Here is a 14393-nt window from a genome sequence, read left to right as displayed (position 1 = left end):
TTTCTTCACAATTACAGTATATATTAATTTTTGGACCATATATTCTGTAGGAAATCACATCCTCATGATAAAGAGTAAACCATTAAGTATCTTCAGCAAAAAAATGATCTGAAGGACTTGTGCATGCCATATCAAATGACTCCAAAGGTTCACCCCCTAATGGGATACGAAGGGTGAAAGTTACTCCTTTCCTCAAAATTAAAAAAAAAATGACATCCTTAACATAAACACGAGGAATGCCGTTTTATGCTATTTCAAGGTTTTTGATCTAATATAATATTTTTGGTATTGGATTATTTAACGGTGGTCCTAGCCCTCTAAGAGCCACTCCCAGAAGGTGAAAAATTTTCAAATTTAAGCATGTTGGCTATCATTTTAGACTATTTCAAGGTCACTGATTATGAATATGATGATATTTTTGATTTTTGATCTTTTACTACAGATCTAGCCCTCTATGGACCTCCATCAGAGGGTGAAAATTGACCAATTAGGTCAAAAAATTGTCCTCACAGGTAGTGCAGTGGTAGTGTCGCTGCTTTGCAGTAAGGAGACTGTGGAAGATTGTGGGTTCGCTTCCTGGTTCCTCCCTGTGTGGATAGCGCTTTGAGTACTGAGAAAAGCGCTACATAAATGTAATGAATTATTATTATTATTATTAATTACAATGACAGTAGAATGTAGTTGTTACGCTTTAGACACCTAACTGAGTTCAAATCCCGCTACTGACACTGTGTGACCTCGAGCAAGTCCCTTGACGTGCCTGTGCTCCAATTCGAAAACTAAAAAGAAATGTCACCAATTGTATCATAAATCATAAAGTCACCTTAGATAAAGACATCAGCCAAATGAGTAAATGTAAATGTTCATTATGTACTTCTAGTTCTTGAAGTAAATCATTACATTTCTTATTAACACTCTGAATTAGGGTGGCGTATGCTAATTCAGACCTTTTTTTTAATAATATTTTTCTGTTTTTTATTTTTTGTTTAATTATTATATTACTTTTATTTTATTTGGTTATTATTTAGCATCTCTGTATGTGTCTTGTAATACTCTCGTGTTCCTTGTATTTTGTGGGTGGATCCCCTAGAGGCAGGGCCACCTGTCCATCACAGTTAAGGGACCGCCCCCAGCCCTTTAAAGGCATAATGACTAAAAAGCAGATAATGTGGATAAGGGTGTAAGAACTGGCACGGTATGACTGTGGGCATAAGACCATGCAAATTAAAAACAGCCTTATTGTTTATTACCTGGTGTTTAGTATGTTTGGCCGTTGTATGTATGCTGGTTGAAAAAGTCTAAGTGACACTAGATTAGATTAGGTAAACTTTATAAACCCCATGGGGAAATTTAGAGGCATACAGAAGCAGAAACATAAAACACAAGAATTCAGGCTTCCAGGGCACATCATACAGCCAATCAATCAATCAATCAATAAATAAATGCATAAATAAACTTAACAAGAACTGAAGCACTGAACTGCATGATAGCAGTGGGCACACAGGCACACCCTGGTGAAACAAGCTAAAAGGCAGCACTTCCTGGAGGGGATGGAATAGATTTTTCGTGATATCATCAAATTTTGACATCATCCCCTTTTTCACCACAGCTTCCAGTGTGTCCCGGGTTCACCCAGTGATGGAGCTGGCTTTCCCGATAAGTTTGCTCAAGTTGTTTTCCCAGGAGACTGCAGTGAAGAGCACCACACTCACTACTATGGACTGATAGAACATTTCCAGCAGCTTGCTGCACACGTCAAAAGACCGGAGTCTCCTTAGCAAGTCCAGACTGCTCTGGCCTCTGCGGTGTCAGACCAGTCCAATTTGTGGTTCATGTGAACCCCAAGCTACCTGTAGCTCTGCACCACTTCTATGTCCTCCCCCTGAATGGTGACTGGTCTCAGAGGCTCCTTAGCATGCCTGCAGTCCACCACCAGTTCTTTTGTCTTGTCTTTTGGCTGTTGAGTTGCAAGTTGTTGTCCCTGCACCACAAGATAAACTCCTCCACAACCTTCCTGTACTCTGACTCATCTCCATTATTAATGCAGCTTATGATGGATGAGTCATCTGAAAATGTCTGTAGATGGCAAGCGCTGGTATTGTGCTGGAAGTCTGTTGTGTAGAGGGGTACCCAGGAAGGGGTACAGGACAGTTCCTTGAGGTGCTCCAGTATTACACACCACCATTTCTGAAACACAGTCACTCTGCCTCACAAACTGCTGTCTGTTGATCAGGTAGTCCATGATCCAGAAGATGGTGGGAGCATCAAAATGCAAAGCCTTCAGCTTCTTTCCCAGTTGATGAGGCAGGATGGTGCTAAAAGCGGTGATAAAGTCAAGAAGAGCCTCAGAAGTGCGAGTGTGTGAGATGCACAAGGGGGAGTAAAGGCATATGAAGCACATTGAGACAGTCGCCTTCAAAGATAGCAAGTATAAAACTGGACAGAAGGCAAGAAAAGGTGCTTCAAAAATAATGAGAGTCTAAGAAGCAGGCTTTATGGGAATTTGCTCAAGGGACAGAGTGCCAGTGAAGAGGTGTTAACATATACATGAATACAGAGGAAAAGTGCTGAAGGTACACATAGGGCAAGGAGTAGCAAATATTTTGAAATTCTTCTATGACAGGTCTTTAACAGATACCATGGCTGATTTTGCATAAAGGTTCCTGTTGTGTGGTGGGAACATGCAACACAAAAGTGGCCCAGGGCCTATATCATACAGGAACTCATTGGTTCCTGAAAACCAATTATATTTGGAAAAACAATAATATAAAGTTCTTGTGCTGGTAAAACGCCTATAATAAAAGTCTCTAAGCAATAAGACACAGATAGGACCTTATCCTGACTGTGGTACCGGCCTTGTCCATGTGGGAGTAAGCAAATAACTTATAGGCTGTCCATAAATGTAAATCAGAGTACTACTGATCATTAATTCTAAAATAAAGATAATAATGGTATGTGCTACAGAGCCCTAAAGTACATAAGTCCCGAGCATTTCTAAAAATGCCCACTAGAAGGGGAAACACCTTTAAAAACCCTGGCTAGAGACATAAAGGGGTCATGTAAAATCTTTCTAAAAAAAGATTTATTAATGCAAAATTGCTCCCTGGAGCACAAAAGTCTACAATGGAAGGGCAAAGGCAATCCAAAGCAAACAAAAGCCCCAATACGAAATTCAAAGCCAAGTCAAAAACAGAGCACAGATTCAAAAATCCAAATAATCACAATATGTAAAACAAATCTCAAGAGAACACACCACACTACATTATGATGCACCACAAGGAACTGTGGGTTGCCCCCCACCTTATAAGGGTGAGGCCAGCCCCTTGCGGTGATTGGCAGGTGGACCCACCTCTTGGGGGACCACCCACAAATTATATGGAACATAACACGGGCATAAATAGTACAGCGGGGAATAAACAAAATCAACATTGACATAAATTAAAGTGAACAAAAAGGACATCAAACAAGGATCTGAACCCCCACCAGGGGAGGAACCCTGGCTGAAATATTGCATACCAAATATCTGCAGCAAACAAGAAGCAATTGCAGTAAGTCTTTAATATAAAATGTGTCTAAAGTCAATTCATTTTCACTCATTCAAACAGAAATCCTTGCTATTAGATTTTTAACACTCCCACCTTTTTGTTTAGCCTCAGCATACCAACGTGTGTTTCTGGTATATCCCACCGAGTCTTCGGTATGTGGAAGATAAAGATGAGAGAATGAAACGATTGCATAAGGTAAGCACTTTTGCCTTTTGACTTTTTGTGTTTAACATATGTTGTATCTTATGATAATGTAAGGTGCCGTCGACCGGTAGTAAGGTCAGAACTCAGGTGAAATGTTGGGGGCCACCCCATTTACTCAAAAAGCATAAAAAAAAAAAAAAAAACAAGGACTCAATGGTGCACAGACTAGCAAAAAGTAAATAGCCATTGGATAGCGTAAAGTTGCTGTAGATCGCGGTCAGGAATTTGGTTTGGAGTGCCATCTTGCGGGTTACTTGTCTCCCAAATGAGACTCTTCCCTCAAAACCTGAAATCCACCTGAAGATAAGCATGTTCTGGCCCAGCCAGTAATTGGATTGGAGTCCATCTTGGGCTGTTGCTGGAAGAGGTGTTGGTGCAGGTACTTACCTTGTGGTCTGTGTGTGGATCCTAAAGCCCCAGTGCAGTGACAGGGACACTGTGCTGTAAAAATGGCACCCTACTTTGGTCCTGACAACCTGTGGTCCCTGCACATCATGCATTATGTGAAATTTGCTTCCTGATGAACTGGCTAAATTGCCCATCAAGTGTCTGGTCATTCTGATCTCTTAATTATCCGCTGTTTCTAACTGGCTAGCTGTCTCTCTCACCTCTACAACACCTAACAACTAATGTGTGGTGAGCGTACTGGTGCAAAATGGCCATCATCGTATCATCCAGGTGGATGCGGCTTCCCCTCTCTATATAAAGCACTTTGAGTGTCTTGAAAAGCACTATATAAATGCAATGTCTCAAATGCTTTCAGAAAGCATTTGAATAGGTGCCACATGAGAAGATAGATAGATAGATAGATAGATAGATAGATAGATAGATAGATAGATAGATAGATAGATAGATAGATAGATAGATAGATAGATAGATAGATAGATAGATAGATAGATAGGAAAGGCACTATATGATAGATAGATAGATAGATAGATAGATAGATAGATAGATAGATAGATAGATAGATAGATAGATAGATAGATAGATAGATAGATAGATAGATAGATAGATAGGAAAGGCACTATATGATAGATAGATAGATAGATAGATAGATAGATAGATAGATAGATAGATAGATAGATAGATAGATAGATAGATAGATAAATAGGAAAGGCACTATATGATAGATAGATAGATAGATAGATAGATAGATAGATAGATAGATAGATAGATAGATAGATAGATAGATAGATAGATAGGAAAGGCACTATATGATAGATAGATAGATAGATAGATAGATAGATAGATAGATAGATAGATAGATAGATAGATAGATAGATAGATAGATAGATAGATAGATAGATAGATAGATAGGAAAGGCACTATATGATAGATAGATAGATAGATAGATAGATAGATAGATAGATAGATAGATAGATAGATAGATAGATAGATAGATAGATAGATAGATAGATAGATAGATAGGAAAGGCACTATATGATAGATAGATAGATAGATAGATAGATAGATAGATAGATAGATAGATAGATAGATAGATAGATAGATAGATAGGAAAGGCACTATATGATAGATAGATAGATAGATAGATAGATAGATAGATAGATAGATAGATAGATAGATAGATAGATAGATAGATAGATAGATAGATAGATAGATAGATAGATAGATAGATACTTTATTAATCCCAATTCACATACTCCAGCATACTGATAAAATACAATATTAAATTAAAGAGTGAGTAGAAACGATCTCCTCAGTCTGTCAGTGGAGCAGGATGGTGACAGCAGTCTGTTGCTGAAGCTGCTCCTCTGTCTGGAGATGATACTGTTTAGTGGATGCAGTGGATTCTCCATGATTGTCAGGAGCCTGCTCAGTGCCCTGGGCATCAAACTAAAAGAAGTGGGAGTTCAGGGTGATGTTTTTAGATGGGTGCAGAATTGGCTCAGACACAGGAAGGAGAGGGTGATGGTGTGAGGAACCATTCATCAGAATGGCCGATGTTAGGAATGGTATCCAGCAGGGGTCAGTGCTAGGGCTGCTGTGTTTTTTAATATCTATAAATGATTTAGATAGAAATATAAGTAACAAGCTGGTTAAATTTGCAGATTATACCAAGATAGCATATAATTTGGAATCCATTATATCGTTACAGAAGGACTTGGACAGCATACAGGCTTGGTATACAGGCTTAATGTCAGTAAATGTAAAGCATTACACACAGTAAGTAAAAATGTTAGGCTTGAATACACAATGGGCGGTCGGAAAATCGAGAGTACACCTTATGAGAAGGATTTAGGAGTCATAGTGGACTCTAAGCTATCGATTTACCAACAGTGTTCAGAAGCCATTAAGTGGGCTAACAGAATGTCAGGTTATATAGCGCCTTGATGTGTGGAGTACAAGTCACAGGAGGTTCTGCTCAAGCTTTATAATGTGTATTGTATTGTATTGTATTGTATTGACCCCCTTCTTTTTGACACCCACTGCACGCCCAACCTACCTGGAAAAGGGGTCTCTCTTTGAACTGCCTTTCCTGAGGTTTCTTCCATTTTTTCCCTACAAGGTTTTTTTTTTGAGAGTTTCTCCTTGTCTGCTTAGAGAGTCAAGGCTGGGGGGCTGTCAAGAGGCAGGGCCTGTTAAAGCCCATTGCGGCACTTCTTGTGTGATTTTGGGCTATACAAACATAAATTGTATTGTATTGTATAACGTACTGGTGAGGCCTCATCTGGAGTCCTATGTACAGTTTTGGTCTCCAGGCTACAAAAAAAAAGACATAGCAGTGCTAGAAAAGGTCCAAAGAGTGACTAGGCTGATTCCAGGGCTACAGGGGATGAGTTATGAGGGAAGATTAAAAGAGCTGAGCCTTTACAGTTTAAGCAAAATGAGATTAAGAGGTGACACGATTGAAGTGTTTAAAATTATGAAGGGAATTAGTACAGTGGATCGAGACTGTTATTTTAAAATGAGTTCATCAAGAACATGATGACACAGCTGGAAATTTGTTAAGGGTAAATTTTGCACAAACATTAGTACTAGGGTGCTGTACCGTGTTAGCCATTATGAATGTAGAGAAAAGCCAAGCAAAATGACACCTTTTATTGGCTAACTAGAAAGATTACTCTAGTTAGCCAATAAAAGGTGTCATTTTGCTTGGCTTTTCTCTACACAAACATTAGGAAATTTCTCTTTATACAAAGAACGATAGACACTTGGAATAAGCAACCAAGAAGTATGGTAGACAATAAGACTTCAGGGACTTTAAAAACTTGACTTTGGAAGAAATAAGTGGATAGGACTGGTGAGCTTTGTTGAGCTGAATGGCCTGTTCTCGTCTCAATTGTTCTAATGTTCTTCTATGGTCCTCAGTCGTATCTATGAATCACCTTAAATTGGTCAGTCATAAAATTTGGCACCTGACTGTATTGACTTATTCATAATGTTTACACATAAAAATTGGTTAAACACACAGTACAACAAAGCAACTTCAAACTAACATAAATGCTATATATAAATTAATAATATCTTTGAGATATGGCCATTTTGCATAAGAGGAAAGGAAAATCAAAACTAATCAGCAACTCCCCGGGAGAAAATAAACCTCCAAGGCATCCACTGTTGGTTCTAACTGCAGCAGGTCTCTTTGGTCACTTGTAAAAAATAAATCTTTGAGAGAGCTTCGAAAATTTTCATTAACTAACTTGGTGGACTAAAATAGTCTTCTCTTGTTTCTGTACTGACGCAAAACAGTATTTTAGTGAGACTGGTCATGAGTAGAGACACAGTCAAAAAACATGACAAGATTGTAGTCCAAAAATCACGAAACCCAAATTTGAGACCCAAAAATCTTAAAAATGGAGTCAAAAACATTGTAAACCGGAGGATTAAAAATAAACAAATGCACAGTCTGGGGGGTATTTTTCGTACGTGGATTACGTCGATTTTGCCTGATCCTGGATCTGTCGGTTTTTCGAAACTCTTGCTGGAAGTGTTGTCATAGCAACACATCCTAATCCTCAAACCTTCTCGGAGCAGGTTTGTTCTACGTAAACAAGGATTAGTTTACACACGTAATCAGTGACGGTGCGTGGAAGTCATCCAGTCAGGGCTTTGCCGTTCATGAATAAGCAACCAATTGATATTGGTGCGCAAATTATACGAAGAGAATTTCATATGCAGAGGATTTTGTGCGATCGGCACGATCCTTTATTGCTCCCGGAGGAAATTCTGTACGAAAGATACCGCTTTAGCCGAGAGGGAATATTGTACCTCAAAGATTTATTAGCTCCGTATATTCGAAGTCAAACTCGGCGAAGTCGGGCTCTCACAACCACACAGACAGTAGGCATTGCTTTGAGGTTTCTTGCAAGCGGCACTTTTTTATATACTGTAGGCGATGCTGAACATCTATTGAAAAGTGCAGTTTGCCAGGCAATTCGTAAAGTCTGTTTGGCTCTGAAACATTTCCTTCGGGTTTTCATTGTGTTTCCTGGACACCTGCGTGTGCAGACAATAAAAGAGGCGTTTCATGCCATTGCAGGTAGGTAATACACAGGCTAAAACACCCACAGTTCCATAAAGAATCCCACAATCAGCCTAACATTCTCATTACCAGGATTTCCAAATGTGATTGGGGCACATGAAACTGATCACAGTGGAGTTTGATCAAATATTATTTGGAAAGTGTACCTCTCCTCCTGATGAATAATCAGACACAGTGTCTTCATCAAATATTTGACCTTCGTCAATATCTCGTTGGTCAGACACAGGTTCAAGGGATATGACATTCCCTGCAACTGACCCAACAAAAAAGAGGGTTATATGGAACATACCTATGGCACACATTGAGGACAAATATATGCAATGACCATCCTTTACCTGAAATGAAGTGACCCCTGCATCCTGCCACTGGTTCTGAGGAGGAGCTTCCCCATGGAATGCCCTTCAGAAACAGGGCGATGGGCATTTTGCTGGAGAGCCAACTCTTCTGCAGGGGTTAGGTCTGGACCGCGTGGACCTCCACCTGTTTTTTGCTTGTCTGCCTCCTTATTAGCTTTAAAATTAATGTTCTTTACATTATATATGATTCTTTGTGTCAACAATTCTTTAAATAGTTATATACCAATATTTACCAGTTTGAAGTATATTCTTGTACTTCACTTTAACCTGTTCCCATGTTCTCCTTGTGCTCACGTTTGATCTGGAATTATGACATATTAAATAATAATTAATCTGACACATAGGAAATGAAACGCTGCATTCAGTAAGTACAATGTACACTACTTAGCGTTTAATTTGACGGCCACTTTTTGCCAGCCGTCTTTTCTGGTCTGTGCTGCTTTTGCAGTGTTACCCCTTGTGCATATTAAATCTTGAAATTCTTCATGTCCTTCGAATAAAAGGTCTTGCGCCGCGTGTGTGAAAAAAAAATGCGCCCGTTCTTTCGTCATTTTGTTACAGCCTATCAAAGACTTGCTGATCATGTTTTCTAGACTCAATATATATGGGCTTTTCACTCAGCGCGGGCGCGCGCATTCATCTCGTATGATTAGATCCAGCTACACTAATCTAATACACGGCTGCGTTTGAAAAACCGACCTATCCCGGATGAGTGTCACCGGCATTAACTTATCCAAGATGAGGCACCTGATCTCGGATGATTTAAGCGACGTACAGAAAATACCCCCCTGGTCTTTTAGTGGTTTATTTGTGAAACTCAAGTCGTGTCTATGATGTCACATGTCACCCATTGCATAATCAGATTATAGTTATTGAGACAAAATGGCAGAAATCAACACAATATCACAGTGTGACGGTCCAGGTCAGCTCCACACTCCCTGATTGCTTCCAGGAGCCTCTCGTACCCGAAACTGCTGTTCACTTACCTGAGGATGAGCTGGGCAGATGAGGACACACAGTCAGCAAGGAGATGATGCAAAGTGTCCAGTATGTTTATTTACAAAAAGAAACGTCCAAATGTGCAGTGCAAAAATCTTCAATAAAATAAATAAATAATCCATTATATCTGTGGTAATCCATGAGTTAAAAATCCAATAAATTAATCAATAATAAAACCGGAATAAAACCACACAGAAATCGGGTCCTCTCTTTTCTTTCACCTTCTTTCTGAGCTCAGTGCGTCCCCTACTCCTTTGTTTCCTCAGCTCACCCAACAGGTCTTGCAACTGGTGGAGACACCAGCAGTTGTAGTCCTCAGTTCCGACTCCTGTCTTGGCTGCCTCCATTGGCGACCGCTCAGAGTCAGCTGTCCTCCTGTCTGCCGCCAAGCACTCTTGGTGTCTTTGGGATCCTTAGAAAGGACTCCATTACTATCTTACCTGCTCTTTCATTAATTCAGTGCCACTTCTCGAACTTAGGAATGAATTGCCTCGTGTCCCATGTCCTTCTGTTGTCATTCCAGTCCAACTGGGAACCAAACCCCTTCCCAGGCCGGGTTGAGCCTCCATTCTTGTTGAGTTTCCACCATGGCCTCCCAGCTGGGTAAGGTATCAGTTTCCATCACAGTTAGAATGCCCTTCCATATATTATGGTATTCACAGTATCCGCAATCTCGGATGAGTCAACATTCATGACGTCTGCTTATAAAGCATTTCCTAAATGACGTAACAACACATTACTTTCGGTACTGCACTCCCTAGCAACTTGAAATTGTATAGTGAAAATTCTGGGTACCATAAACAAGAGAAAATGGGGTTGCAATAAGCAGCAATATGAAAATTTCTAGGCAAATAACAGTAATGAAATAATATCAGGTCATTTTCTAACCTGCTTAATCTAGACCAGGGTTGAAGGGGGTGCTGAAGCCAATCCCAGCTAGCAGACAAAGCAAGGCAGGAACAAAGCCTGGACAGGATGACCCAAACACACACACACACACACACCAAACACACACTATGGCCAATTAAGTGTTGCCAATTCACCTAACCAGCATGTCTTTGGACTGTAGGAAGAAACTCACACAGACATGGTGAGAACATGCAAACTCCACGCAGTGGGAACCCAGAGATGCAAACCCTGGTCTCCTTACGGCGGGGCAGCAGTGCCGTCGTGCCACCCTAATGAAATAACAGTATAAAATTAAACTATGAAGTTCAAAGGCATGAAAAAATGTCATTGGCTTGCTAATCAAAATGTATTATATGCATAATGGAATTCCAAGCATAACAATAAAAGCATGAGTGAAATGGAATCAGAATCTGAAAGAAATATCTTTCATCAAAATTTTGTTCGAAAATTAAATTAAAATTACATAAAGCATGTTGTCAACAAATCAGTAAACTACTACAATAAACACTTTATTATGCAAGCTTCTGGGTACCAAAACAAAGCTTTTTGGTTGGTACTTTTTGAATTGTTATTAAATATTCCAATTTTTTGATTCTTGTCTGTATTTTTTGTTTTCATTTTGATTTTTGTCTCTTGTTTTGGTTTTGGTTTACGGTGTGTTTCACTTTTTGGTTTTTGATCCTTTTATATTTTTCATTTTGAGTACATCTCTTCTCCTGGTTACTGTTTCAATTTTTTTGCTAGTTCAATAACATAACACAAACAAACAAGACAAAGAAAAAGAAAAATAAACATAAGCCAGCACAATTTTTTTTTGTTTCCTGGTGATAGGTAGCTCCAGTGATCAAGGCAAGGATGATGGAGTATGGGACCACGATGGTAAGTTACCAGCCACAGGGGGACAAGGTGAATTTTTTCCGCATGGTCATCTCAAACCCCGCAGCAAGCTTTGAAGACATTGATTTTCTCATTGAAGAAATAGAGCGGCTTGGACAAGATTTATAACTCTGCATATTCCAAATTGTTTGGTAGCCAAATGAGATGCTTGTGCTGAATGTAACTGTATTTCTTTCCTCAATTTATTCCTTCAGAATTATCTATTTCTGTAATGTGGTGTAGACGTAAACAAAAAAACGTGAACAACATTTGATCTGTTTAAATGTTTTATACGTAATCCAGAAACCTGCATAATATCCAGTGAAACAATGACCAAGTTGACATCATTTCATTTGAGGAAGCTTATTTGCTCAGAGCATGGTAAATGCGGCTGAACGTGGAAAATGTTGAAGGTAGGCAAGCTCCTCCTGAAATTCCTATCAAATGCTTACGTACTCCTCGAGCATTTTTGAATTATGAAGTATGACAATCCCTGCTGAGAATGCTGGATAATCTTAAAAAGCACCAGAATGCAAGCAAACCGAGGCTGACGTTTTCACTTCCTGATTTTGGAATGTCACAGAAGAGAAACGCTAAACTGCAATTGAGCAGCCATCTTGTTGTAATTAGCCCAATCTCTTGATATAAGGTTGTATTTGTTGACGTTATTTGATCCAATTATGTGACTCCACAAAGTGCAGATAAACTTACTTACATGTTCAGGAAGTCAGCAGAAGTATGAAGCACAAACCATTTTTATTGTTGATTTCATGCACAAAACAAGGAAAATTGCAGGCTCTATTACCAGAATCTAATTTAACCAAGGGGTGGAGTGTATATGCATCTCATAAATAGCCCAACTACATAGAATTCTGAGTTGAATTTGATTGTATTCTTTCAACAGTTCAAGTCAAAAATGTTAAAGAGTCCAGTTAATTCACAAATACCTGTTTTATTCAGCACATTTTCAACCTCACAATCCAATTCAGTTGTTGAGGGAAGCCCGGTATACAACTCTGAACAAAGGACTCCAGGGACATAGATTTGAATTAATGGATTGAGTAAAATGGTTTCCGCTCTCAGCCTCTCCTTATCTGTCAAATTGGGTTCAGACTTTACTATGCACACCCATGTCAGGTTATTGCATCCTTCACTGTGGCTGCTCCATTTCAGGCTGTGGTCCCACTGAAGTCAAACAATTTTTATATGGCCCACCATATACTAATCAATTAGTGCATATGCAATTGGCTGGTTTTACAGCTTATTATTATAATAAGCTGTTAAGGTTTATTTGGCATGTGTCTTTCCCCACAGTTACTTAAAAATATTATATATATATATATATATATATACAAGGGTTGTTTCATAAGTTTTGAGACTCGGTCACTTGCCGTCATCGGAGGCGGACGAAATTTTTTTCTATTGTTCTACAATCCTTTCACATCTTCTAATAAATTTTTGGCCCACCCATCTACAGATGGAGATGAGAAAAAGAGCTCGAAGTGGGGTCTAAAAGGTTGCCTTCCTCCACTGAAAGCCAGGCGCCAAAGGTCAGCCAAGAGGACCGTGTTTGCCGTCTTTTTTGGGTACAAAAAAATTATTGCTTCAGTTCCACGTCCTGAACGCACGACGATGAACTCTGATGTCTACACAACCCTGTGCCTTCCAGAAGTTTTCAAAAATCTCACTAGAGGTCGCCCTAATCGCACCTTGAAAAACTTCATCCTTCACCATGACAACGCGCCGCCTCACAAGTCAAACAAAACTGTTGAGTTCCTCGCCAAATCTGGGATTGAAGTCCTTCATCCGCCCCCTTATTCACCAGATTTGGCACCCTGTGACTTCTGGCTGTTCCCGACGGTGAAGAAGGAGCTGAAAGGAATGGATTTTGAGGACAGGGACAGCCTCATTTCTGTGGTGGAAGCAGCTTGACCAACTGACTGAACCTGATTTTCGTCACTGTTTTGATCGTTGGATTTATCGCATGAAAAAGTGCATTGAAATCGGGAGAGAGTATGTTGAACAGCACTGAAGTGTTGCCAAATGACGAGGTTATGTGAGTCAAAATTTTCTTTGGAATTGACCAAACCATGTTGGATCTATTTAAAAAAGTCTCAAAACTTATGAAACAACCCTCATATATATATATCGTATATACTTTGCTTTAAATACTTGGGTGTTATTCTGATTCTAATATGTCCTTTGCAGTCCTAAGTCTCCTGTTGGGGGTAATGGCTTTCTCTTGACTATGTTGAACCAGTGGGCAACTACAGTCGTTGTTTTTGGCTCCAAGGGGATGCTGGTCTTTAATTCGTCCATAGTTCCCTCATGCATTTTTTCATGTATCCACTCTCATCAAGCTATAGTAGCACTCCATCACATTGTTCCCCAGAGACCTCAGGCTCCGGTATTCTCTCTTTCCCATCTTCTACCTCTCATTAATTTTGTGCCAGACTTTCTGTTCTCCCCAAGAACCCCTACTTCCAACTGGTCATTCAGAAATGCTAACCAACATACACTAGCAGTCAAAAATTTTACAACACTTCAGTTCTTCTTCACTTCTGAAAGTTCTTTTCAAATTTCACGGCCATTCCATGACATTATGCTTCCCCCTTCACATCACCAGCAGATTTTCTTTTCTCCTACCACTATTGTTGTGTCAGAACATTGACTGTGAACCAGCAATGATCGCAAATGTGTGCTAGAATCTACTCATGGCAAGCAGCAGTGAGAATATTATGAGGTCCTGACAATTTCTTGACGCGTAAGAATTATGGAATGAACAAATAGCACTTTGTAACGCTTTTTCATGATGTAACATTTATTATATGAGTCCATGTGTATTTTGGTAAAATGTAACTGCGTAAATGAAAATGTAGTCAACTGTGTCGAAATTAAGATGTTTATAATGTTTTAGGGTTTAGAAATTAACAGTAAGATGATTTATTTAGATTTCTTGACAGTATAACTGTTTTTGGAGTAAATATGGCAAAGACTTGA

At 39.4% G+C, this 14393-nt stretch overlaps 1 protein-coding gene across 1 annotated transcript in view; it reads left to right on the top strand.

Moving 5' to 3' along the window:
* gad2 (glutamate decarboxylase 2) overlaps positions 1 to 12739 on the top strand; it is a 126534-nt gene extending 113795 nt beyond the window's left edge. Inside the window, exons 15-16 of the mRNA XM_028804364.2 lie at positions 3651 to 3740; positions 11349 to 12739. Of these exons, the coding sequence (XP_028660197.1) occupies positions 3651 to 3740; positions 11349 to 11522 (264 nt within the window). The 3' untranslated portion in view covers positions 11523 to 12739. The remainder of the gene's footprint in view (positions 1 to 3650; positions 3741 to 11348) is intronic.
* The last annotated feature ends 1654 nt before the right edge of the window (positions 12740 to 14393 follow it).

Source organism: Erpetoichthys calabaricus, chromosome 6, assembly GCF_900747795.2.
Source record: "Erpetoichthys calabaricus chromosome 6, fErpCal1.3, whole genome shotgun sequence".
Classification (NCBI taxonomy): domain Eukaryota; kingdom Metazoa; phylum Chordata; class Cladistia; order Polypteriformes; family Polypteridae; genus Erpetoichthys; species Erpetoichthys calabaricus.
The sequence above is the reverse complement of the archived record's forward strand: the minus strand, read 5'-3'. Positions and strand labels throughout refer to the sequence as shown.